Raw genomic sequence first — 25,405 nt, 5'->3', positions numbered from 1 at the left:
CAATCTAAAATCCAAACAATTTAAGTTTAAAATTTAATAAAATAAAAAAAAAAAAACAGAAAAAGAATTATTAAAACGAAAAAAAAATCAAGAAAAATAATAACAATAACCAACAACTTTTTATTTATATTTTTCTCTAATGCATTTTTCTTTTTAAATGGAGAATCAAAATAAAAAAAAAACTTTTTCTTGATAAAATTTGTTTCTATTTTTTTTTTTAAGGAAAAATGACTAAGGTCCAATTTATTCACTCTCTATTATATTTAAAGGCCTTGTTGACACTCGATTATCTTTTAATCAAGGATTTTTGTATGGAATAATCCTTGATTTAAAGATAATCGACTATGAACAAACCGGCACTTCAGAAAGTAATTAAATTCGACTAACTGATGGCCGATTTCATATAGATTTAACGGGCTTTTAAAATATTAAATGATGTTTTTCGTATGGAACAAACGTCATTTTAGGATGTAAAACCCTGATAAATATTTAAAAGGGCTTTATGAAATTGGCCATGAAACAATGAAACTTAAATTTTTAAAGCTAAATGCATTTCAGGAGGTAATGTATTCAGAAGGTCCCATATTAGGAATCATGTACGAAAAGCAAAACAAGGGAGACGATTATCCCAACAATAAGTCCCCTAGAACAACAGGTACCAAAATGTGTTTTAAGTAAAACACTCTTCTGAATGTTTGAAATCTGTTTAAGACATTTTTTTTTGAAAATGTGATGATTTTGACTAAAAATTGATAATAAAAATGTTAAAAAAAAAAAAAAAAAACAATAATAAGGTTCAATGTACCTTCTTGACGAAGCTCCATATTTTTTTCTTCACAGAACCTTTTGATCTTAATTTTTCAAGATGGGGAGATGCGATGAAACAATGAGATTTAAAAAAAAAAATTTCTTTGTTTAAGAGGGGGCATTGTACATTAAAAAATAAACATTATTGTTGAATGCAGAACAATCAAGTTTCATGAAGAAAAATATAGCATACGTATGTAAATACAAAATATTCGAAGCGGTTCTATTCAACTTTACTATACCAAACATGGAGCAATAGGAAAATAGCTTAGATTTGATCAACTTTCTTTATTCAGACGATTATCCCAACAATAAGTCCCCTAGAACAACAGGTACCAAAATGTGTTTTAAGTAAAACACTCTTCTGAATGTTTGAAATCTGTTTAAGACATTTTTTTTTTGAAAATGTGATGATTTTGACTAAAAATTGATAATAAAAATGTTCAAAAATAAAAAAAAACAATAATAAGGTTCAATGTACCTTGTTGACGAAGCTCCATATTTTTTTCTTCACATAGAACCTTTTGATCTTAATTTTTCAAGATGGGGAGATGCGATGAAACAATGAGATTTAAAAAAAATTTCTTTGTTTAAGAGGGGGCATTGTACATTAAAAAATAAACATTATTGTTGAATGCAGAACAATCAAGTTTCATGAAGAAAAATATAGCATACGTATGTAAATACAAAATATTCGAAGCGGTTCTATTCAACTTTACTATACCAAACATGGAGCAATAGGAAAATAGCTTAGATTTGATCAACTTTCTTTATTCAGACGATTATCCCAACAATAAGTCCCCTAGAACAACAGGTACCAAAATGTGTTTTAAGTAAAACACTCTTCTGAATGTTTGAAATCTGTTTAAGACATTTTTTTTTTTGAAAATGTGATGATTTTGACTAAAAATTGATAATAAAAATGTTCAAAAAAAAAAACAAAAACAATAATAAGGTTCAATGTACCTTGTTGACGAAGCTCCATAATTTTTTCTTCACATAGAACCTTTTGATCTTAATTTTTCAAGATGGGGAGATGCGATGAAACAATGAGATTTAAAAAAAATTTCTTTGTTTGAGAGGGGGCATTGTACATTAAAAAATAAACATTATTGTTGAATGCAGAACAATCAAGTTTCATGAAGAAAAATATAGCATACGTATGTAAATACAAAATATTCGAAGCGGTTCTATTCAACTTTACTATACCAAACATGGAGCAATAGGAAAATAGCTTATGTCGTTTTCTTTCACTCCAATGAGAGTACCCTTTTAGTACTTATTTTTGCACTTTTGAAGGTTTTGTGTTCTTTGACGCCACAAAAGTGTAAAAAAAAAATTACTCCGGAGTAATTTTAGTACTACGGAGTACCCCGGATTTACTCCACATTTTTAGTCAGATTTACACCGATTTGCACAAACACTTATGAATTTGAAGTTTGACGTTTTAAAATTTTGTTTGAAAAGAAAAAAATGCGAAAAGTTTTTTGTTAAAATTCTTTTGTTTTTAACAAAAACAACCATTATGGATATATTTTCTATTGTATTATATTCCGCCAGATATATTTCTTCCATTTTTTTCGTTAATTCTTCACTTTTTCCAAAATGAAATTGAAAACCGAATAAAAAAAATTTTCAGCCAGTGTTCTTCATCAATAAAAAAAAAAATCCTGTGCCATATAATAAAAAAATCCCATTTTTTTCTGCGTTGATGGGATATTTTAATTTTACAATAATTATAAAATCAAACTAAGGGTGTGTGTCAATTAGGCTGACAAAACCGATCAGAAGCATAATGAAAAATATACCAAAAGTAAAACTAAGTCCGCTTCTACACGAAGACTCAAAGAGCGAGACGCACATAAGAGCAAAGGAGAAATCGATCTTTCTCTCTCTCTTGTTCTTATGTGCATCTCGTGCGTCTACGTCTTCCTGTAGAGTGAAGAAGTCGTCATACTGTCAAATTTGCGTCTTCAAAAAAATAATACGTGTAGAAACGCGTGACACACGCAAACGAAAATCAAAAGGAAATTGGAAGATGATTTCTGCCCCTTCCGTCTTCGTGTGTTATGCTTCATATGTTATTAATATTAATTTTTCTTTTCAATTCATAAAATGTTTTCCCTAGGCCTGTTATCACTATTTTTTTTTTTCAAGGAAATTATCCATTTTTGCCTTGTCACACACACAATTACATTAAAAAAATTACTCTCATTATGTTCTTTCACTCCAGAAAAAGGAGTAAAAATTTAGAGTACTCCTTAATAGAGTGAAAGAAAACGACATTAGATTTGATCAACTTTCTTTATTCATTAATCTTTGAAGTCGAAAGTAGATAACATTATCCGGATTCTGAGTTTACCTAACGAATGTCTTACAAAAGTAGCTGTTTCAGCTATAAACAATCTTTCTATCCTATAAAATGATCTAGATGAGAAGGGTTGAAGGAATATGAATTTTTCGAGAACTACGTCTAAATCATTATTTTATGTGATATAAATTTGAAAAAAAGAAATGCATAGAAGCAAAGAGTAAAGTCGGTTTTTTGTGGAAGACGACGAAATTCCTCACATATGGCGGGAGTATTTAGAAGGAACAGTTTGCGAATCTAGTTGAAAGTTTCAGCTGTTGGCCCAGATGAAATACCGTGCCATTTTTTTTTTTTTTTTTGAAAAAGTGGAGGTCATGATTTTTGTCAGCAAACCTATGAGGTGATAAAATGGGAACTCGTATGTAAAAGTATACGACGCACAGTGTGGTAATTCGCCAATCTGACTGGACAAAATAGAAAAAAAAAAGTTTAGCCACATGATTTTAAATCATGAGTTGAGCTTCTCAATACAATGGGTAACTGTAATTCATGTTTGGTTTTTTGGTTTTCATCTCGGATTAGCTTAAGCTAAGCTTGAAAGTTGGTTCTTGCCAACAGTTGGATGGAGATAATACAAAGTATTCTATTTTTCGCTTGAGTTTGGTTGACGATTAAAAACGCTTTGGTAGTTTTTTTGTTGTAATTGTTTTTTTTTTTAAATTGTTAATCTACATTTGGAGGTAAAGTATTATAATTTTTATTTATTAATTACCATTGCAACTATTAAAAAAAAAATAAATTCTGTAAGAAGGCTAGGAAGTGCAAAAAAAAATATCTTTGTTTTTCAAATAGAGGTAAATTTTAATTTTTCCGCATTTTTCCGGTCTGAAATTAATTAATTAATGTATTGTGGAGTGTTGTCATTGAGATTAGCTATTTACATGTCTCGCGTTTTCTCGACCGCCATACAACTTTTTTCACTTTTCAAAATGAAGTCAAGATTTTCAAAAAAACATATTTTCGAAAAATGTGTCAAAACTGCCAAATAAGATCGAAAAGACATTTTGTTTGATCTTTTAATGAGCAGGTATCATCTTTGGAACATTTTTGACAATAAATAAAAATTAAAAACATATATAAAAGTTTTGTGCTTCAAGTTAAGCAAAAAAAAAACAATAAAGGTGGAAGACACTTTGGACCGCTCTTTAAACATGAATTTCATTTTGCTTGACCAATATTATGTGGTAACTAAATAAACAAAAACAGTAGATAGTGAAACAAAGAAGAAAAGAATTTTTAAAAATTAAAAAAATGGGAAAAATATAACAAACGAAATGTTAAAAGTGCACCTATCCATTAGAAATAGTTAAAATCAGTAGAATCGCTCTCCGCAAAATTGAAAAAGCATATTCCAATAAAACCGTAAAGGATTTATCGAAATTTTCTTTGAGTGATGGATCAAAATGTATAAAAGATTAAGTTCTGATCCTCTGGAACCACTAAACCACTGGAATTTTCAACTAATCAGGCATTATCATTGATGAATGATGCTTTTCTGTCGGAACACCTAAAACAAGTTAAATGCAAAAAGCAAGCAAGTGTAAAAGGCCAGAAATAGGGACACCAAGAAATTTAGAGAATTATTAGCTTGAAAAACATCGAAGGTAATAATAAACACAGCTGCTTTTAATAGGCCCTTAAGTTTCAAGTTTGCATCGCACGAAAAGGAGTTACTTTTTTGAATTATCTGCAGATATTTTTAAAGGTGATGCCATTTTTTATGATTGGGAAACATATTTAATTAAAATTATTGCTTAAATTTTAATTTAAAGCATGATATTGAGAAAATAAATCATATATGTCACCTGTCAAAAACGTGTGTAAAAGTTCTATTTTTTAATAAAAACTAATTATTCTGCCTCTCTTTTTTCGTGAATAGGAAAAGAGTTTTTATTTATTGAGATTTTTCAAGCGTTTTTTTTAATAATTAAGTATATCCAATCATAGAATATGTTTACGGAAACATAAATTCAAATACTATAAAAATTCATTTTCTTCATCACTATTTTGACCCACTTTTTGCAGAAGTTATAGATTTCTTTTTAAAAAATCTTTCTTTTTTATAGAATTTTATCTATTCACATTCATTTGTTTAAAACTGTTTAGAAAAAAAGTCGATTTAACGCGAGTTATTAATTTTGTCCAGCTAGATTCGTGATTGGCCACACTGTGCGACGGTGCAATATAATCAGGAAGAGCCATATAATAACAGTCGTCGATATAATTAAATAATAAGAATTTTAAGGAAGCTATTCGACGGGCATAGTTTGAACATCATTTGTAAATGATTGTATACAGACGGATTGTGCAACAAAGGTTTTGGCGAAGTTGCTTTTCTGCTAGTATTTTGTATTTTGGCAGCCCTTACAGCCAGATGAATGTCGTTTTTTTCAGTACCTTGTTTTCTCTTCGTTTATGCAACCCTGACAATTTTGGTACACTTTTTGCGATCTCAGTGCACGCTCTTGCTCACGTTTATTATCTGTTTTAGACTCTTTCATATCGCACGATTTTGATAGCTCGTACTAGAAAGTTGTTAAAAGTTGGTTAGGTGCTTTTTGGCTACCTTGTCCTTCTTCAATTACTTTTTCGGGGTAATCCACAGTCTTTTAAAAGAGTTTTTTATTAGACTTTTTAGGTACTAAAGTTACAAAAGGACGTTTCATTACTTCATTGTTAGAATGTTAGGTTCTCATTTTCGTGGCTTCATGATGTGGTTGAACATACTTACTTTACTTAGAAGAAGTGACCAAGACCTTACGGCGGCGCTACGTTCTCAACCAACAAGTTCCTCTTACCAGCTCTATCTTTAAGCTTAAAGAATTTCTCTCTCGAAGCAGTCCAAAAAGTTTTCATGTAAAACGAACAGCAACGTTTACTTATCTTTTCCGGATTCAAGAAGTTCCTCAATAAAAACTTAGTTATTATAAAATCATTAAATAAAAGAAAGTATTTTTTTGTAGGAATATAATAATTTTATTCTGATAGACCCAAAGTATTACGAGGATACTTTAAACATCGGCGAGTACTAAAAAATGTTTTTTTATGATATACATAATATTTTTGTAAAATAAAAAAAACTTAAATTAAATTTCATTTTCAGAAAACTTCTAGCTGTTCAATCGGTAGCCACTTAGAACTCTCCAAAGCATCGTACAAATTACGATCATTATCCATAGACTCACGATTCATTTTATCTACATCCAAATTGAATTTATGATCTACCAGAGCCAAATCGTCATCATGATCATGATGTTGATGCTGTGCATGAGCATGTTGTTGCTGCTGTTGTTGTTGTTCATAACTATTCCGCTGAGCACTCCAAGCTTCTGCATGCTGAGCCAGAGTCTGAGGATCAGCATGTGAAGACTGTTGCTGTTGCATTGCTTGCTGATAATAAGCACTTGCATCAGTTGTTGCTGTCTGTTGGTCATAATAACCTTGCCAAGCATTGTAACCTTGCCAATAAGTCGAGGGATCATAATATTGTTGTGTATAATTTGTACTTGGAGCTGCCGGCGTTGTAGTTGGGGCAGAAGATGTACCATATCCAGATGGCATGTATTCTGTCGTTGGTGTATCTGATTTTGGTTTTGGAACAGCATTGCAAATTTTTAATGGCTTACAACCAAGACCAATATAACCATTCATTTCGTATAGTGCTGATTTTTGTTCATCTTCGATTCCGAAGCGAACAAATCCGTAACCTTTGGAAAACCCAGAACTATCCAAAATAACTTTGGCAGTTTTTATAGAAGTGTACTTTGAAGAGAATACTTTATACAAAGAATAATCATCTACATCTGAACTTAAATCCCCAACCCAAACGCTAAATTCACGATCATTTCCAGGCATTTTATATGAATTGCTAGCACTGTTCAAACGAAATCGAACAATGGGATTTGTACCAGGAATAGGCTTACCATTTAGCTTGTGCATTGCATCCATGGCAAGGTCATCGGTGGCGAAGTTGACAAAACAATATCCAGCCGGTTCACCGGTGTATTTATTTCTCATGAGTCGAACTGTTGTGGGTTCTTCGCCCATTTTACGAAAGGCTGCAATGACGAAGTTCTCCGTCATGTAGGTTTCAAGCTGAAAAATATAAGGAAATTGTTAAAAAACCGTAAAAGGGAAGTTAGTTTATAAATACTTACACTTCCCATCCATAATTGACAATGAACTGCTGATGCCATTTTAAATGTTTAAACAATTTATTATAAATTTTATTTAATTACAAGTTGTTCTTTCTTGAAGATTTTCTAGAAAACTTTTCTGTTTGGTTTGGAATCGACGTTCGACGACGCGATGTTTTTATTTGACGCTTGACTGACAGCCACATTTGTTTTTATTTTTGCCGTCGGTAACATAGTGTGGATTGTTGATTATTTGATAATTACCTAAGCTCCCTACACACTAGCTCTGAATGTCGGCAATTAAATTTGGCAAATTTTCCACAAAAATCAACTCGTGAAAAGTCGCCATACGCAACTGAAGCGAAACGAAATTTTGCATATACAAATAGCACAACGAAATCTTGAACGAAAAATTTCGTTTTGCTTTTCGTTTTTCAGTACGCAGGTCTATGGAAAAGTTGGAGGGTTTTTTCACTCATTTTTGTCACTTACTTTTTATTTTCCTCTGTGCAATTTTCTTGAATCCAAAAGCAGTGTTGACAGTTTTATCACTTTTAATTCATTTATTTCTTGTGTTAAAAATTATTCCCTGTTGTTTTTCTTGATTTTAATTTAATTTGAAATTTTTTATTTTGACTTTGACAGAATATTCCCTACTAACAATTTTGTTTCTTTAAAGCTTTACAGAAGCAACAATTGCATCTATAAAGCTTTATAGAACCAAAATTGTTAGTCGGGATTCGATGATCTTTTTTCGTTAGCATTTTCGCTGTCGACTTTGGAAATTTATCGTTTCGCTTCAGCTGCATACTAGGCTTTAAACGAAGCTTATCCGTAAAGCAAGCTTTCTTGGTTAAGTTCCTATATAACAGTATTTAAACAACTCATTAAAAGTTGTTAAACAAGTTCAAACTTCAATAAGCAATTTAATTCTAAAGCAAGCTTTATAAAAGCTATTACCTGCAAGATTTCAATTTAAAGAAGCTGTTGGGTTAGTTGGGTGATCCGTTGAAATCAGCGAGTTAGGCTGCTGAACCAAGGCTGAACCACATTTATACAACTGGCCATGAGAGTAACCTTTGAGTACTTATTTTTTAACTTTTTGTGGTCCTTCGTGCAAAAAAGTTATTTTTTTTGTAATCTGGAGTAACTTAAGTACTATGGAGTACCCTGGATTTACTTCAGATTCTTATACTACGTTTCCACCTACCCTAAATCCGAGGTTTAGCTAAGTAGATTTAGCACAAATCTCGAGTTTAATTCTAAATCTTGGATTGAAATTAGGTGAAAATCTTTGATTTAGGGTAGCTGAACCCAAATCTGAGATTTAGCGAAGTAGATTTAAAATAAATCTAAATCTCGGATTTAGCGTAGGTGGAAACATAGTATTAGTCAAAACTACACCTATCTTCACACGGACTTGCATGCACACTTTCGTAGACATTAGTTTGTTGGTTATTTTTGACACGTTTTTTTTTTCAATTATTTAAATGGCACACACACATTAAAAAAATTTATCTTCTCTAATTTTCATCATCACTCTTAAAAAAAGTGTAAAACCGGAGTACACTCCTAGTGAAGGAAAACCGCATAATTTCTTTTCAAATGATGATGCAACTTCACCTTAAATTTAAAAAAAATATTTGCATCACCCTATTTCTACTATCTTGCCGACAACAAATCAAACCGCAACTCACTTCACTATTGAAAAAGGACAGACAGAAATCGTTTTGCACTGCTCTCGAATCTTGATTTGTCATTCCCCCAGCAAGCAGCCGTGTGTGTTGTGTTCTGATTTTGCAAATTTTCTAATAAAACTTTTTAAAATAAAATACATACAAAATGGAAACTATTCTAGGAATCAGAGGCCCAGACTTTGTAATGGTTGCAGCCGACACAACACATGCTCGTTCTGTAATTGTAATGAAAGATGGTAAGTTTCCAAACTATTATAACCCTCGCTATTGAAATTTTGCCGACAAAGAAAGCTTCCTTCAAAACCAAGTTAATAAAAAAAATTCATGTCTATTCCAATAGATCAGAATAAAATTCACAAAATCAATGAGAAACTCTTGATCGCAGCAATCGGCGAGTCCGGTGATACTGTTCAATTTACCGAGTTCATCTCGAAGAATATTGCTTTGTACAAGATGAGAAATGGCTATGACTTGTCACCGAAGTCAGCTGCCCATTTCACACGTAAAAACCTCGCCGACTATTTGAGAAGTCGCACACCATACCAGGTTAACATGTTTGTTGCTGGGTAAGCCTAAAAACAATCTTTCCAATTCACGATTTTAACATTTATAAACATTTTTCCCAGATTCGACGAAAAGGATGGCCCTGAATTGCATTACATTGACTATTTGGCCAATGCAAAAGATGTCAAATATGGTGGACAAGGATATGGAGGTCTATTTTGTGCAAGTATCTTTGATCGGTATCATCATGCCAATATTACCCAAGAGGAAGCTTATGATGTTATGAAGAAATGCGTTGTCGAGATTCAAAAACGTTTGATTGTTAATCTGCCTTCATTTAATATTGCAGTAGTCGATAAGAATGGCATTCGAAATCTCGATCAAATTACAGCAAACAGTTTAATTGGTTATGCAGCATAAAATTTTGAATTGTTTGTAAAACTGTTTTTATATTAAAAAAAAGAAAGAAAGAAAAAATAAATGTAAAGAAATCAATCATGTTTGGTATTTGGTAAAAAATAGAATAAAACTAAGCATTTTTAATCACATTCAAAAAGATAGTATCATTTGAGACGTTCAGAATAATAATGGGTCAAGTCCATTTGAAATTTGTGCACTATTTTGAACTTTGAGAAGCTTTTTCTCATGATCCTGAACCTTGCACACAATTTGTCTGCTGAGGTTTGGACAGCAAAACTCGTCTGATTTTAAAAAAAAGTTATGACCAAAAAACACCAAAAAATTAATTTAAAAATGTTTGGACTTTCGTGACCACTGTAATATTCTTGAGTTTTTTATTTGTCTTTAAAAAAAGTTATGGAGACTTTAATAATTTTTAAATAAAAAAATAATTTAAATGAATCAAAAACTTTTTCTGAGCTATCGTGGTTAAGAAAAGAACAAATAGATAAAGCTCAGAAAAGGTTTTAATGTTGCACGCGCAACAAGTTCGTCTCAGAGAATGAATAACTTTAAAGAAAAATGAATACAAAACGCTTTACACATAGAAACACACACGAAAGCGCACAAAGAAATTAAAATAGAAAATTAAAAAGGCGTCCTCCCATTTGGAAAATATTTAATCTTTTCGCCATATTTTTCTTGTTAAGGTTAATACAAATTTGAAAAAAATGTGGAGTATAGATTTTTTTACGACCAATCTATTAACGTATATTTCGAAATCGGTCCATAAATAGGGTTTTTGCGTTTTTTTGCCATAACTTTTATGTTAAGACAAATAAAAAAAAAAAACTAAAAAATATCGCCCCTAGGTTTTGATTAATCGAAGCGATTGCCACAGTGGTGACGAAATTCCAAAAATTTTTAAATTAATTTTTTGGCGTTTTTTGCGTTTTTTGGTCATAACAATTTTGTTAAGATAAATAGAAAAAAATCAAAAAATATCACCCCTAGATTTTGATTTAACTAAGCGATTGCCGTTTAATTTTTTTTTAAATCAGACGAATTTTGCGACTTTGGTGTCTGTTCAAACCTCAGCAGACAAATTGTCTGCAAAGTTCAGGATCATTTTTTCTCAAGAACTAAAGGCACTTTTGAAATAAATGTTTTATAGATCAGTACCTCTATATCTCAAGAATTTCTTTCTTTTATACTATTTGATATAAAACAAAACAATTCAAACCTTAAAACGTTCAAGGTACAACCTATAGAAAAGTGAATTTTATTATTATTCTGAACGCCTCATTTAATGTTATAAAATTGATTTGTGAATAAAATTTAACACCAAATGCATTGCTTCTTTTTGAAAAAAAATAGTTAAAATAAGCTCCTAACTTATTTCATCAATATTTTGCTCAAAATAAAAGTTTAGAGTATTCAAAATAGTTAAACAAAATTTTTACTGATGGATTTTACTGTAAGCTATAACAGAGCCCTCAGTTTGATTCTTGACTATTGACGGATAAATCTTAGAGGTGGTAAAGTCATTTTTCTACTGAGACGCAGGTTTAAACTTTTCTTAAATTTCGGCTAATCGCAGCTTTTTAGGACTTGAAAAGCAATTAAGGAAATATGTAGACGAACCAAGGTCATCCTTTATAAAACTCATCATGGCTCTTTTATATTGTTACTCTCTTTCTCAGTCGAATGTATAGACTCCAATGCTCGGCAGGAGACTAGGAGAACGGGGACAAGACATTTTTCCATTGAAAGGTGACCCTTAATTACTTGAAGTCTTAAATTAGATATGACTACTTGACTTGATTTCAAACTGGTCAATGAGACTATTATCTACGACCTTAATGCACCTTACACCTGTAGTGCTACAAAAAAAAAATAATAATAAAACTTTAATGCACTTTTACAGTCATCTTTATTTCTACACAAAATATTAATGACATAAAAGTACTATCATGAAGCCAAACCATTTCCATTCACTTCATTCTCGTCCAATTTACTATTGTCAACATTCGCTGGCCAATCCAAATCAATTCCCACCACATCCAAGGCAATTATATCAATTGGTTGTCCAATAATCGATGCAAAACTTGGACTAGTCCTGCCAAAATCTCCATGCACCAACTCTTTAATGTAAGTTCCCGCTTGACTAATTATATCTATAATTAAAATCTTTGGATTTTGTTCATCCACCCATGCTTTTGTACTGTATATTGTCCTTGGTCTTGAAAGCAACGGTCGACGATGTAACACTCTAATCGGTGTTATCTGTTCAATATCAAATCCATTAGGTAAATCTAGTTTTTTAAGTACTTCCACAGTAATTGGTTGTTCGATAACACACATTGCTCTATAGAATTTTTTCTTTTTCTCTTCGCCAGTTTTGATGTGAACCAAATCGTCACGCAAAACCATTTGCAAGTTCTTTACAGAAATACTTGCAGATTTTTCAATTTCCAATTCGATGTCATGAGCTAAGGTTTTTGGCAATGTCATTCTCTTGGAATTCGGTATTTCCAAGACAAAAGGACGACCTTGTCCCAGACACCGAACATCGACATCTTCTCGACCACTTGAAGAGAAGATTATTTTACCCTCTTCCACTCCAAAGTGTTTAGCGATATTTCGTATAATGATTTCTTGGATACTATCTTCCATGACACGTTTGCCTTGGAGCACCCAAGGGGAATGGGATAGCTTCCGTGACAACTTTCTGTATCTTCCAGCTACAAACACACAAGGACCCGCCAATGTTACTTCTTTAAGGATTAAATACGAATTTGGAATGGGACATGGGACTTCAAATTGCTTGGCAAATGTATCAGCAGACAGTTTCGAGGGAATAAACATTTTTTCCATATAAGCTCTAGTAATAAGCTGTTTCTTACCTTTTGCATTTTTCATAGAAAATACCGATTCATTTACCTTCAACAACTTGGCAACGTCGTTCTCCTCATCGGGATGATCGAGGAATACATTGATTAGTATACCTTCGCTGTTGTAAGTTTTGTTAAGCTTTTTGCATATAATTGGGTTTAAAATAAGCTTGGCAGCTTCTTTTAAAGGAACATCCGGTGATCGTTCTTCGTCGATTTTGCTTCCAAATTTTTTCATCAATGCAAACCACATGGATAATTGACGAATTTGCAAGAGCATTGGCATTGACAAAGCAATTCCAATTTGCTGGCAATCAAATTGATCAATATTGCAGCAAGTGATTTTGTCAATGATTTCTTGTTGGAATTCTTCAGAGAATAAACCCAAACATGTCGAACATGGATTTGGACGTGATTTCTTTGACAATACTTCGTTGTCATCGGGAATTGTTAATTTAACATTTAACTGGAATAATAAAAATCTGGTAAAAAGGATTGGTTTAATAAAAATTTAGGTAAGTTATGTCTACTTTTTCGAAAGATTCTTTCATGTCTTGGTATTCAGAACCTCTAGCTTTTAAGTAACGTAGTTGACATATTTGACAAACGCCACATTCTTTGAGGAAGTCGGTTAATTCTTGATTATTCATCTTTAATTGATGAAATTAATTCTTTTTTAAATGCAAAAAAATAAATGAAAACGCGTGTTTGAAAATTTTCCAAAGATTTCAAAACAAAATCAAAGGAAAACATTGCAGTTTGCAGACAATGCTGCAAAGCATTTTGACAGGAGTTTGACACTTTAAGTGATTAAGTGATGCCAAGATATTTGTTTGTAAAATTTATATTTTTCTAATGCCGTTTTCCATTTGTTAAAGAGAGTATACTCCAGATTCACGCTTTTAAGACTATTTTATTGTACTGACACGTCTGAAAACTTGCCAGTTGACAGTTTTTGTGTGTCAAATTAACTGAATTATATTCAATCACTCCACTTAAAATAAAAATAATTTTAATAATTTTTATTATTTTTGTTATTTTTTTCTTCGTGTTAATTAATGATCTATATGGATCAAGTGGAATAGTAAAAAACGGCTATTAATTGTGTGCAGAAAAATGCCTTTCTGAGATGTGTGTTTATTTCTATTTTATTATTTATGTATAGGGGTATTCACGATCCGGTGTAACAAAAAGGTGTGAAAATGCAAAATTTTGTTTTCTACTGCTACAACTACAATAGACAAATTTTGCACCATTGTATTTTATTTTTGCAATAGGGTTAGGGTATAGCAAAAGTGTAAAAGTGTAAACAAATTTTAGTCTGTATATTTGGTTGTTTTATTTGAAGAAAATGTTACACTTTTGCACTTTTACAACGATACAAGACCATTTGCATCGAATCGTGAATACCCCTTATGTTCTGTAATTTCTGAAAATTGTTCTGTTGAGATTTCGAAAGCATTTCGTTGTTCTGGTGGAAACCGACGACAAATTTCGTTTCGCATCAGCAGCGTACTAGGCTTTAAAATCGATTTTTTTAAAAGGAATTCGACATTAATAGCAACAGACCCTTAATACTGAATTCCACACTTTACATTTGTCACTGTCAAGTTGACTGACTGCAAAGTGACACTTCTGTCAAATAAAAAAAGATCAAATTTACCAAAAAATATATTTCTTGTAAGAATTTGGTTAAAATACTCTTTACAGGTAAAATTATTAAAAAAAAATACAAGAGTTTTAATTAAAAATAATAATTAAATTGTAACTAATATATTGTGAAAGAAATTTCAAACAAAATAAAACCCCAACAAAAAAGATTTACATCCAAACAATTGTTACGTCATTAAATGGATACTCTTTGCTAAATTTCTTGCGCAAATTATTCTTAAAAAATAAATCTATTTCCACTCATTTTACAGGATGTCTCTTGGGCCAGCTTTACGTACTCCATTCACCGATTTAACTGGTTGCTTGATTAACCATCAGCACTACGATAAATGTGGTGAATTGGAAATGAACATGATGGATTGCTTGGAAGCATACGGAGTGGACAAAGGTACCCGAGTGTGTTCTGACTTGATTTCCGATTTCCAAGAGTGCGTTGGATTGAACAAACAATTGCTCCGATTTCATGTAATTTAAATAAGTTATTTTGTATTCCCTAAAATAATACAAATAATTTTAATTGCAGGCAATGAGAGCTGAACGCTACAAGCAATTATGGCGTGGAGAACGTACAAGAGAAGAATTGTTTGCTGAAGGCCCAAGAGTTGATGCTTATTAAAAATTATTATTAATTAAAAAAGTAAAATAAATGAAATCATTTTCTTAATATTTCTGGAATAAATATGAAGTTGTAGCTGAAATTCATTTCAATTTGAAATTAAAGCGTTTTTGTTTATACGACTTTGGGTGGTTTGCCATGGGAATATTTCTAAATGCTTGAGATGTAGATTGCCAGTTGCCCAATCATTTGGTGTTATAAGTTTAAGAACATCTTTTGACCACTTTTGAATGGCCTTCCTCGTATGATATGAGTTAAATAATGTTGACAAATGTATTTACAATCTTATGTCTTTTAAAAGATATCAGTTTGGTAAGTTTTGACGCTTTTTTTACCCAAATGAAGGTCTTTGTCTCAGCATGCACTAGTTGATATTTTCTCGTCAATAAGTGAGAGTATTATTTGCGTATCATAAGAGCACCAGATTTTTCAGTAACTTATGGCTTTAGCATTTTACTAAGTTGTTTATAATTTTGCTCAAGTTTGTTTAAATTCGAAAGTATGACCTTGTCTAGAATGCACGAATATTTTAATTAAAATCGTTCAACCGTTTTTGAGAAAATTGAAATTTTTCGACATTGACGGAGAGTTCAATCCAACAGTTTTAATCAAAAATGCAGAATAGTATGTTTCATCATATATATCTAGGTAATTGCTAAAAATGGTAAGACATTTTGCAATGCTGTTTAGGATTCTTATTTTAAGTAGGTAGTTCATTAATTTGGTCTGCTCTGGTTCTGTAAAAAGTTTAATGGAAAAAAAAATCACAATTCAAATTTGACTGTGATAAATAAATCACTTTATTTTATCATGGAACCGATAAATACTAAAAAAAAAACTTAAAAATGCGTTTTTAATTAATTATTATTTAAATTAGGTTTAGAATTTTTCAATAAAGTCTAAATAAAAAAATATTTTTAGAGCCGTTGCTCGTTTAAAATGATTTAGACCATAAAACGAAGTAATTTGTTGTATAAAGCTAAGCATACAGTTCTTCTAAAAAACAATGCATTTCTTGTGGTAGAGATTTTTGTAGACCTTTTTCTTAAAAACAAAATTATTTTTCATTTCACTACGATTTTTTATCTCACAAAACATTGTTTTGACGGAATAAAATTGCTATTTCAACACAGATATTTTTTCACGAAACATTTTTTCTAAGCTAGGCTTCAATATGTATTTTTTGAAAAAAAAAAATAATAATTAAAATCGTTTGTGTTTTTATATATGTATATGAAAATTTCTAAACATATTTCAAATTTCAAATTTAAAATGGCTTTACCATTAAAAAAAATGTTAATCAACACTTTTAAATTAATTTTCCAAAAAAATCATCAACCATTTTTCAAAATATTGAATTTTCAAAAAAACTTGTATAAAAGTTTTATATAACTGTTACAAAAATTCGTTCAAACAAAAGAAAAGCGGTTTAATTAATTTAAAGTAATTAATTATAAAAACAATTTTGTATTAGGTAGGTACTTATGAAATTCCTTAAAAAACAAATTTTTATTCTTTTATTTTTTTTGTTCATAAAAAGCTTTAACTTTAAAGGTCCTTTATGTTCATAAGAGCAACTACCTCTAAATTTCAATACCAAAAAGTAAAGCAATATTTCAGTGGACATAGAGGTTAATGTTAAATTCTAACAATGTACCATCTTGCTGACGTGTCAAAAAATTTTTTTATGCTCTAAAAACTTTGCCGCAAACTATTGTTTCGTTATATACACTGTAACTGTGTTCTTTGATGAAATACAGTTTTGTTCATACAAAATGATGAAATGCGCTGGATCGGGCTTTCTATCCATGTTGAAAAAGTTACATTTTTTATAATGAGGAGATAACACAAAGATCTTGTAAATTTTACCTTCGTAAGTAACTCATGTATGTCATTCCACAAAATTTTCTAGTACATACATATAAATATATTTCTGTAAGTAACTTACAATCATGTTTTTATCTGACTTAAGCTGAGAAAGATTTGAAACCGAATAAACACATTTTTAAAAACATAAGCAATAAGCAATTCTTGCAACTTACACAGCCAGTGTCTGTAAGTTATCCCATTATTATAAGTAAGGATTTTCTAATGAGTAAAACTTAGTTCAATTCCCGCTTTATAGTGTCTAAATATCCTGATCAAATAAGATATAAAAAAGTTGAAAATTCGAGCATTTATCAATTTATTAGAATTCAAATTCAAACGGTCACTGTGGTGTATGCGTAATTTTTTTTATTATAGAAAATCGTTTGCGCTTTATAGAAAGTTCTCTATCGATGAACAAATAATGAAAATAAATTTAATTTGATGTTTTGTTTTTGACCTTTCGTCCAAAATAATGCGTTTCGCCCAGGCACAACAGTTGGGCTCATCAGTAAGATGCTGTTGTACCCTTCTTATACGCAAAATTTTTAGTTGATGATTACCAACATTTATATATTTTACAGTGAAAACTCACTGTAAACTATATTATTTTAGGGGAATTTGATTAAATTGGACTAAAGGTCAAAAACAAAACATCAAATTGAATTTATTTCATAAAGTCTATAAAACACAAACAAATTCTTGTTAACGTTTTCTTCTTAATATTAGCCAGACCACGGGCAATATTCTTTTTAGGTGCACGAATTTAATCAAATTCCCCTAAAATAATATAGTTTACAGTGAGTTTTCACTGTAAAATATATAAATGTTGGTAATCATCGACTAAAAATTTTGCTTATAAGAAGGGTACAACAGCATCTTACTGATGAGCCCAACTGTTGTGCCTGGGCGAAACGCATTATTTTGGACGAAAGGTCAAAAACAAAACATCAAATTGAATTTATTTCATAAAGTCCATAAAACAAAAACAAATTCTTGTTTACGTTTTCTTCTTCTCTAAATAATGAAAATGTTGAGTATTAACAAAATTCAAAATTAAATAATATTTCGGCATGCAATGTACTGTACTTACATTGGGTGTATTTTTTTTTTTATTCAAAAACAAATAACAAAATAAAAAAATATTACGGTAGTGGTATACGAAAAAACATGGGAGTTGTAAATATTTTGTTTCATTATTAAAAACTGGACTTAGTGTTTGTTTTAAGGTATTTAATTTAGTAAAATAGGGGCTAATTTTTCAGATTTTGTTGAAATCACTGTGGTTTTTTTTGGAGTAAAAAATTAATTTAATATTCCCTAGATACTGAAAATAATTTTTTTTTTAAGAAGTTGTTTTAATAAGCAGACATTAATCCACTTACCACTTACTGCGCCCCACTTAATACTAACCACGTACCACTTACTACTTATCACACTTATCTTGGTGAACGTTTATTAAGCCCCAAAAAATAATGAAAACGTCGATAAGGAAGTATAACATCAAAAATTCGTGTAAAGAAAATGTAAAATTAGGAAACACAGCTAGAAAAAACTAGATTTAACTAAACAATCACAACAAAATTGAATTAAATATCCTTTTAAGTGCATGGTGAATTTAAAAAAATGGCGCCCAACTCAAAACCTTTATGCTTCTTTATCGGTCTCAGTTAATATAATAACATTTATCTTTCACACTATTTTGAGTACGCATACGCATGAAATTAGGATTACTTATAAAGAATTTGTGGATAACTTCCGGGTAATATTATATGAAGGGTATATGTTTCCATTTTAATATCCTTGGTTAGATAAGCTTTTAGTATTTTGTATGCTTGTTTAACTTTTAAAGTACAACTAATTGTAAGCTTTCATTTTTAATAGAGCTGAAACATCTCGTTTAAGCTTTTATTTTCTTATATCGTAAAACACTAACTCTCGTCCTTGTTCTCACTCGAGAGCCAGCTCAGAATGCTCATTTCATTTTTCAATTCAGTCAGTATTATTTCAAGCTTAACAAAGAGAGTAAAGATAAAACTACTACATCAATAATGATATTTTGACCTACTTTCCAATCTCCCACACAGAGAAGAAAATAAATTTTACTCAAAGCTCTCGCACATGAGAGAAATAACATCGCACGCATCTTTAGCTTTTTAATATGCCAAACTCAATTTGGCACATGGCCCGCTCGCTCACTACTAGGCTTCATGTATAACAATTCAATATATCCTTTCTCGTCGTCGTCGTTGTCTTAAAAAAACGCTCACACGACACATAACAAATTAATTACGTACGAGTATAACGTTATACAAAGCCGCGACCGCCGCTACCGTGTAAGGATATTAATAATTAACGTGAACGAACTTTTAAATTTTTTGAATTTTTAAAAATATACTCCATAACATAGTCGTCGTGAGTATTAAAGTTTTGCGAATCCTTCGAATCGTCCTTTGGGTGTATAGTGTACACTCCACAGTACCAGTACTATAAGGGGGAAGTTTCATCCCTTCTTGGTGTTTCATTTTTTCTTCAATTTTTTTTTTTTGGTGATGTTGAATGTTGTTGGACCGCCGTGTTAGTCGTTGGTCGGTTGTTGGTTGGTAGAGAGTCACTTGTTCGTTGGGAATAACTCTTTGCTAGCCCTCAGTTTGCCCCTGCAGTGGTAGTGCTCTCGCGAAGACAGAGTTATTGCACCAAAAAGGGGGAAGTATTTTTTTTTGGTTGAGAAATGTAAAAATTCCTTCAAAAAAAAATTTAAGGATTTACGTGTGTAACCGTGTGTGTTCACTGCCGAAAATAGTGTAGAATTTACGAAAAAAAAATTTCAAAAATTTTATGAAAATTTCAAAAATATAAAAAAAAAAAAAAATACAATAAAATTCGTTCGAAAACATGGCGTCCACGTCGTCTTCGTCGGAATCCTCATCCTCGTCGTCCAATTCAAAACCTTATAACAAAAATTAGTTCAGTTTTCTATTTTTTATTTTTAAATAAATAAAATTTATGTTATGCATAAAATATAAGTGAAAGTTTTGTGTAAGCCTTAAATAAAAAAATAAAAAAAAAGGAAAACCCAGTGAAAAAAATAAAATAAAAAAGACACACTAATGGCTACTGACTACTGTTAAAAGCAAAATCCATTCCTTCCACACCACCCCCTCACTCGACATTGTGAGTTTTTGAGTGGGTGCTTCTGCACACATTATACATATTATATACATATATAAATTGTATATAAATTTTCGTTTATAGTTGAAAATCGTCCAAAAAGGTTAGTTTTCTCTTTTGCCTTTTTGTATATATTAATTATATGCAATTTTTTTTATTTCCTTTAAAATCGTTTTGGACTTAAAAAAATATCCTTGTTTCTCTGATGAGTATCTTAAAATATTTAAGTATCCAAAAAATCCACGATGGGTTATCTATGTAGGTATCTATCTATTTTTTTTTGTGTCCTTATAAGAATGAGAGAAACATTTTAGTTTTTTTTTTTATATTTTATTTTGTGTAGCTTCGCATGTACTTTGGCAAATGGCAATGAGAAGGAAGTAAATGTCCTTTTGGATTTGATAGGAAAAAGCCCATTTAAGCAAAAAAAGCTCGTACAGGTATATTTTCCTTATTTTCTTTTTTTTTGTTTTTTTTTTTAAATTTGTATATTCCAAAAAAAATATAATATTATACAATTTTTGTTTTTGTATTGCAATGCACAATGATAGAGATAAAAAAGAGAGTATAGATTTATTTGAGAGAGGCAGAAATGATAAAAGAAAAGAGATGTTCATATTAGGGTGGTAGAACAGGGGGATGAGAAATGTAATTGCAAGCCCATAATGTACTTTATACATGTGTATAAAACGCAACCCCCCAAAAAAAAACCTAACCATCAACCATCATGTCTGTGTCATGTTGTTAATTTTTATCATAATCTTCATCACTATCATCATCCACCTTTTCTCCACTTCACCCACATTTGTATATTTTATTTAAGAAAACCAAAAGAAAAAAAAAGAAAAACGGGTAAAACCATCATCAGTCAACCCTCTTAGTTTGTTGTTTTTGTTGTTGTTGTTATGTCTTGTGTGTACCTTTTTCCACTTTTCTTAATTTCTTTTTTTTTTTCTATATTTACGGGCAAACGACAACAACAAAAGAAAAAGAATTGTGTCAATGTGTAAAATCAGTAAAAAAGTGAGTGAAGAAGATGTGAAGCAGAGAGCTAAGGGTGCGAGTGAGTGACAGAGTAGGGCAACAAAGCCCTCTTCTCAAAAGTATAAAACATTAAAAATATAACACAAACACACATGGTTTTGTACTCCTTTGGTTTAAAAAGAAAAAGTGTTACCAGACCTTAATCTCATTTCAGAAAAAGTGTTTATTTTGTTTTTAATTTTATGTTCAAATTATACATCAGAATCCACACGGGAACATTCAATAAGCCGAAAACAATAATTATTTGTTATCTTTTGATGTGATGTGATAATCTTCCCGGGCGCCACTTAATATGATGACAAAATGGATGTGCTTGGAAATCAGCTGTTACCATGTCATTATATTTTTGTATAATGAAGTTTATTTAGGGATAGGCTGGAAAGTAACGCCACATTTGGAAATATATTTCGAGTTACAAGCGGTTCAGAGGAACTTATGGTCTTTGTTGAGAGTATGATTGACAAGAAAATAATCAAATATAATGTAAAAGTTTTTGATGAATAATTAAGGAATTAATACCGCATGAAAAGTAAATTTATAATTTTTTCCAACTATCATGTTATCTTATCATTTTGGAAAATATTGTTTGATTGCTTGGGATTTTTTTTAACTTCCTTAATCCGCCGCTACTTTTTGATCTATCTGCTTCAAACTATTGATTTGTATGTGGGATTCGTCGAGTTGACACTAGAAATCGGGAGCATGCACCCCGGTTCTTAATTGTTCCATTTCTGAGGCCAACTAATTGCTGGTGTTATTGCATTTGTTCATCCGGAATTTTTACACCTATGTACCTTGTATGATATTGCCTTTTTAGCAGAATTCTGAGGATCGCTCCTTTGAGCTGTGTAATACCAACTGATTTGCTTGAACTCTTAATAATTTCCATTGTTTTCTAGGTTTTCAAGATGAAGAAATTGAAAATCTTAAGTAAAATGTTAAATGATTTAGATAAACTAATATAAAAATTACCATAAAAATATGGTAGAAAAACGAGTTTTTCCAAAACCATATCTATTATTCATTATTTTTTATTCAAATTAATTTTCAAACTTCTGGCAAAAAACTTAACTTTACTAATGTTACCAATTTTTTGCTACACACCTAGGCAAATATTCGATTCAACAAAAAATGTGGTAATAGTTGTGTTTTATTTTCATCGTACTCCAAATCCGCATAAATGGTATGAATTCCATTTTTCCAAGTTATGTTTTAAATGAATTTTTCTTGCTTTTTGTTTTTTTTTCAACTAATAAATGCGATAACTATAGTTTAAATTTTAAGGTTATTTTTTCTGAGTTTTTATTATTTTTTGGTTCCTTGTATATGATATAATAATCAATTTTGAGTTTTTGTATGTTCATATTAAAAAAAAACTAATAAAAAGTTGAGTGTTATTTATTCATTCCAACGAAACTAATACTGCTGTTCAAAAGTGCTCCACTCTCCCCTATAAATAAAAAATATAAAAGATAATCGGAATCGATAATGACGATACTTTCAAGTTTTTGAATATCAATTTACCCATTTTATTTGATGTACTGTACAACCTTTTTTCTTTCTTTTATACTGATATTGAGGAAGGTGATGTCTTTGGGCAGTAGTTAACTTTCCTATGAAAGTGAAATTTGAACACCACATCTATATCTGAAATTTATTAGCATTCCAAACAACTTTGAGAAAAAACGGATTAGATCTTACGCGATTCCTCAAGTTTTTCTTTTGAATATTTTAAAGCATAAAACAAATAAAAAACATAGCACGATTCGTTTCCACCGGTCGACACTTAAAGCTTGACTAAAGGTGGTTTGCGCTTACTCTTTTCTGTATCACAAAATTTACCATACTTTGCATGATGAATCTCGTACAAATCATGGAGACTTAAAATAAATCTTCTTGAAAGATAGTATTATTTGTTTGGGCTGATATAAAATATGCAGATACCAGAAATAAATCTCAACCTTTTGAAAGGTTCTTTATTAACTCTTATTTGTTGCCATAAAGGTCGTAAAATAACCTTTTTTTAAAAAAAGGAAACATTCCGGTCAAGGTCTGAGAGAAACCTTTATTTTGTATATTTGTATGCCTCGGTCAACCAGTGAGATTTATCGCTGAGAGAAAAATATGATATTTATATTAGATTATCAATTAGAACATCGGCCTCCTGAAATATTTGAAATTGCATTGGTTGGCTTGTCGTCCTAGCAGCGACTCAAATCACAGTGGAAAAGACATTTTCATCTTTACATTTTATTTCTTGAGCCAAGATTATTTCTCTTATCTTGGCTCAAGAAACTTTGAGAGTGTATTATTAGTTGAACTTAAAAGACAAAATAAAGACATTTTTGACATATTCGATATTTTCATTTGAATTAACCATTTTTGATTTATTTTCAGCGAAAACGGTTAAAGGTTGACCTATTCCATTTATTTTTTTTTTTTTTGAAAAAATCTAAACCTGACAGCTTTTTTAAGAAATAAAAAATAAATCTCAACCAACAACTTTTTTTTTTATTTTTAAAAATAAATGTCAAACCTTAACCGAAACTATTTAAAGTAATGTGGTAACTTTCAGAAGGAAACCAACTAAGGTTTACTGTTATTCCTGGTCTCTGAAAATATGTACCTACTCCTTTTACAAAAAAAAAAAGAATATTTGCAGTTTCATCATGATTTCGGGATATACTAACAACGTTTTCCATACAGTAAATTAAATAGAGGTTTAAGACAGTTGTTTTTTTTTTCTCCAGAGGTAGATATTGAAATTCCAATCTGATTTTAGAAGAATCTTCTATATTTTATTTCATCACAGTGGAAACACGATTATGAATTTCGACGCGACTTTTTTGCATACGTTTGTTATTACAATATTTAAAAGTTCAAGTTTTGTGTATACAAAGCTTGACATATAATTAAACAAAATAATGTAACTTGCACCACTGAGACAGGACAGGTCACGAAAATTTGTTTTATTTTTCTGTGCTACATATCTATTTCAGTGTTATACCAGAAATGCCAATTAAATTCCTTCAAAAAGTTCTCAGGGTTGAATTCTATTATTCATATTTCTCGAGTTAAAAAGCCTACATTAGATCAAATCTTAAAAAAAAAAAATTTATTGAAGGAACATTTTTTTAACATGCTGATTTACACAGGTAGGTATTGGGGTGACTAACAATCTGTGAAAAGTTGTGAAGTTTCCTTATTACTTTAGACCGTAATAAGCGGTCAAAAATGTCTTATTTTTGATATTAAAGCATACCCTCGAAAACAGTCAAATGAAGTTTTTTTTGCATTTATTTAATGCCAATATTTTTCTGACTTCGGAATCGAATTCAGCACACCCATAACCTTCAGAAAAGTATATTTTTGTTCTTGTGGCAAAATTTTGTTGACCAAGGCCCCTATTCTGCAAGAGTGAGTTTTTCAGTACCTTGTTCACTTTTTTTGGTGTACACAAAAAAACTAACCAATCAATTATACAAGTATATCGACGAAAAATAAACCCCAGTTTCTTTTAACAAAAACTATTGAATCGAAATTTACTTATAAGCGAACTATTATTTATAGCTTTTTGTCTCTATGTTATCAATTCAAATTGCTTGTATAGGTAATATCTAATACAAGTTTCTTTAAATTTGTACGGATCAGTTGTGAATCAATTTAATATAAAATTCTAAGGCTTCAAGATGTTATCATTTCCGTTACTAAATGGGTTTCAGTCAATTTCGCACATTAACTGGCATAATTGTCAGCCGAGAATGAAGATAGCTGCCACTTTGTAAAAATTCGTCGTTCTTTAGAGCAGTTAGCTTCCAAAGCTTAACCTGTTGAACTTTTGTCAGCAAATAGTGGTACTTTATCAAGTATACTCAAAACAACATACATGTGTAACATGCCTCAACTCAAACTAGCTAATTAAAAATGAACACCAATTTAAAGAGTTCTAACTCAGTTTTTCCTAGGAAAAGAAAATAATTCACCACATACTTTAAACATAGTATTAATTTAATTCTACCTTCATATGATTGTATGTACTCTAAAAAAAAAAACTAAAACTAGAACGGAAATATTTTATTAGTTCTCCACACCATTATTTAATCGTCATCATCGTTGTTGTATTTGTTGCTACTTTTAATAGTAAAATTATGTACTTGTGTATTCTTGCTTCAACGTGATGTTGTAGTTAAAGTTAAGTTGAATGAACCTTCTTTGCAACAGGAAACGGA

The 25,405-nt window shown here is 30.6% G+C and overlaps 6 protein-coding genes across 8 annotated transcripts in view; 4 read left to right on the top strand and 2 right to left on the bottom strand.

Annotated features, from left to right (window-relative positions):
- Positions 1-25,405, top strand: part of LOC129907666 (minor histocompatibility antigen H13) — an 82,535-nt gene that overhangs the window by 4,491 nt on the left and 52,639 nt on the right. The window lies entirely within an intron of this gene.
- On the bottom strand, positions 6,144-7,517 carry LOC129907669 (tRNA selenocysteine 1-associated protein 1). Its single transcript, XM_055983983.1, has 2 exons — positions 7,336-7,517; positions 6,144-7,273 (listed from the first exon to the last, which is right to left on the bottom strand). The coding sequence occupies exons 1-2, from the start codon at positions 7,372-7,374 to the stop codon at positions 6,278-6,280; spliced, it is 1,035 nt and encodes a 344-aa protein (XP_055839958.1). The 5' UTR covers positions 7,375-7,517; the 3' UTR covers positions 6,144-6,277.
- On the top strand, positions 9,047-10,071 carry LOC129907670 (probable proteasome subunit beta type-2). The gene is made up of 3 exons (XM_055983984.1): positions 9,047-9,247; positions 9,352-9,577; positions 9,638-10,071. Exons 1-3 carry the CDS (start codon positions 9,157-9,159, stop codon positions 9,933-9,935), a joined length of 615 nt encoding a protein of 204 aa, XP_055839959.1. The 5' UTR covers positions 9,047-9,156; the 3' UTR covers positions 9,936-10,071.
- On the bottom strand, positions 11,824-13,553 carry LOC129907665 (putative tRNA pseudouridine synthase Pus10). The gene is made up of 2 exons (XM_055983976.1): positions 13,339-13,553; positions 11,824-13,274 (listed from the first exon to the last, which is right to left on the bottom strand). The coding sequence occupies exons 1-2, from the start codon at positions 13,456-13,458 to the stop codon at positions 11,886-11,888; spliced, it is 1,509 nt and encodes a 502-aa protein (XP_055839951.1). The 5' UTR covers positions 13,459-13,553; the 3' UTR covers positions 11,824-11,885.
- LOC129907671 (uncharacterized) lies at positions 14,400-15,177 on the top strand. The gene is made up of 3 exons (XM_055983985.1): positions 14,400-14,518; positions 14,731-14,944; positions 15,003-15,177. Exons 2-3 carry the CDS (start codon positions 14,732-14,734, stop codon positions 15,093-15,095), a joined length of 306 nt encoding a protein of 101 aa, XP_055839960.1. The 5' UTR covers positions 14,400-14,518; position 14,731; the 3' UTR covers positions 15,096-15,177.
- LOC129907668 (uncharacterized) overlaps positions 18,496-25,405 on the top strand; it is a 47,901-nt gene continuing 40,991 nt past the window's right edge. The window contains exons 1-2 of one of the 3 annotated variants that reach the window (XM_055983980.1): positions 20,309-20,390; positions 20,476-20,572. The gene's annotated coding sequence lies outside the window, so the exon portion shown is untranslated. Of the gene's footprint in view, positions 20,236-20,308; positions 20,395-20,475; positions 20,573-25,405 lie in introns of those variants that run through there. The other 2 variants (XM_055983981.1, XM_055983978.1) reach the window with 2 other exon arrangements.

The sequence above is a fragment of the Episyrphus balteatus genome, chromosome 1, assembly GCF_945859705.1.
Source record: "Episyrphus balteatus chromosome 1, idEpiBalt1.1, whole genome shotgun sequence".
NCBI classification, from domain to species: domain Eukaryota; kingdom Metazoa; phylum Arthropoda; class Insecta; order Diptera; family Syrphidae; genus Episyrphus; species Episyrphus balteatus.
This window is presented reverse-complemented; position numbering and strand designations above follow the sequence as displayed.

Coding starts and splice junctions, on each gene's coding strand:
- LOC129907670 (XM_055983984.1), top strand. CDS start 9,157: ATGGAAACTATTCTAGGAATCAGAGGCCCAGACTTTGTAATGGTTGCA. Junction 9,248..9,351: donor TGTAATTGTAATGAAAGATG/GTAAGTTTCCAA, acceptor CTATTCCAATAG/ATCAGAATAAAATTCACAAA. Junction 9,578..9,637: donor GTTAACATGTTTGTTGCTGG/GTAAGCCTAAAA, acceptor CATTTTTCCCAG/ATTCGACGAAAAGGATGGCC.
- LOC129907671 (XM_055983985.1), top strand. CDS start 14,732: ATGTCTCTTGGGCCAGCTTTACGTACTCCATTCACCGATTTAACTGGT. Junction 14,945..15,002: donor AACAATTGCTCCGATTTCAT/GTAATTTAAATA, acceptor TTTTAATTGCAG/GCAATGAGAGCTGAACGCTA.
- LOC129907669 (XM_055983983.1), bottom strand. CDS start 7,374: ATGGCATCAGCAGTTCATTGTCAATTATGGATGGGAAGT. Junction 7,274..7,335: donor GTCAATTATGGATGGGAAGT/GTAAGTATTTAT, acceptor TATATTTTTCAG/CTTGAAACCTACATGACGGA.
- LOC129907665 (XM_055983976.1), bottom strand. CDS start 13,458: ATGAATAATCAAGAATTAACCGACTTCCTCAAAGAATGTGGCGTTTGT. Junction 13,275..13,338: donor TGAAAGAATCTTTCGAAAAA/GTAGACATAACT, acceptor TTATTATTCCAG/TTAAATGTTAAATTAACAAT.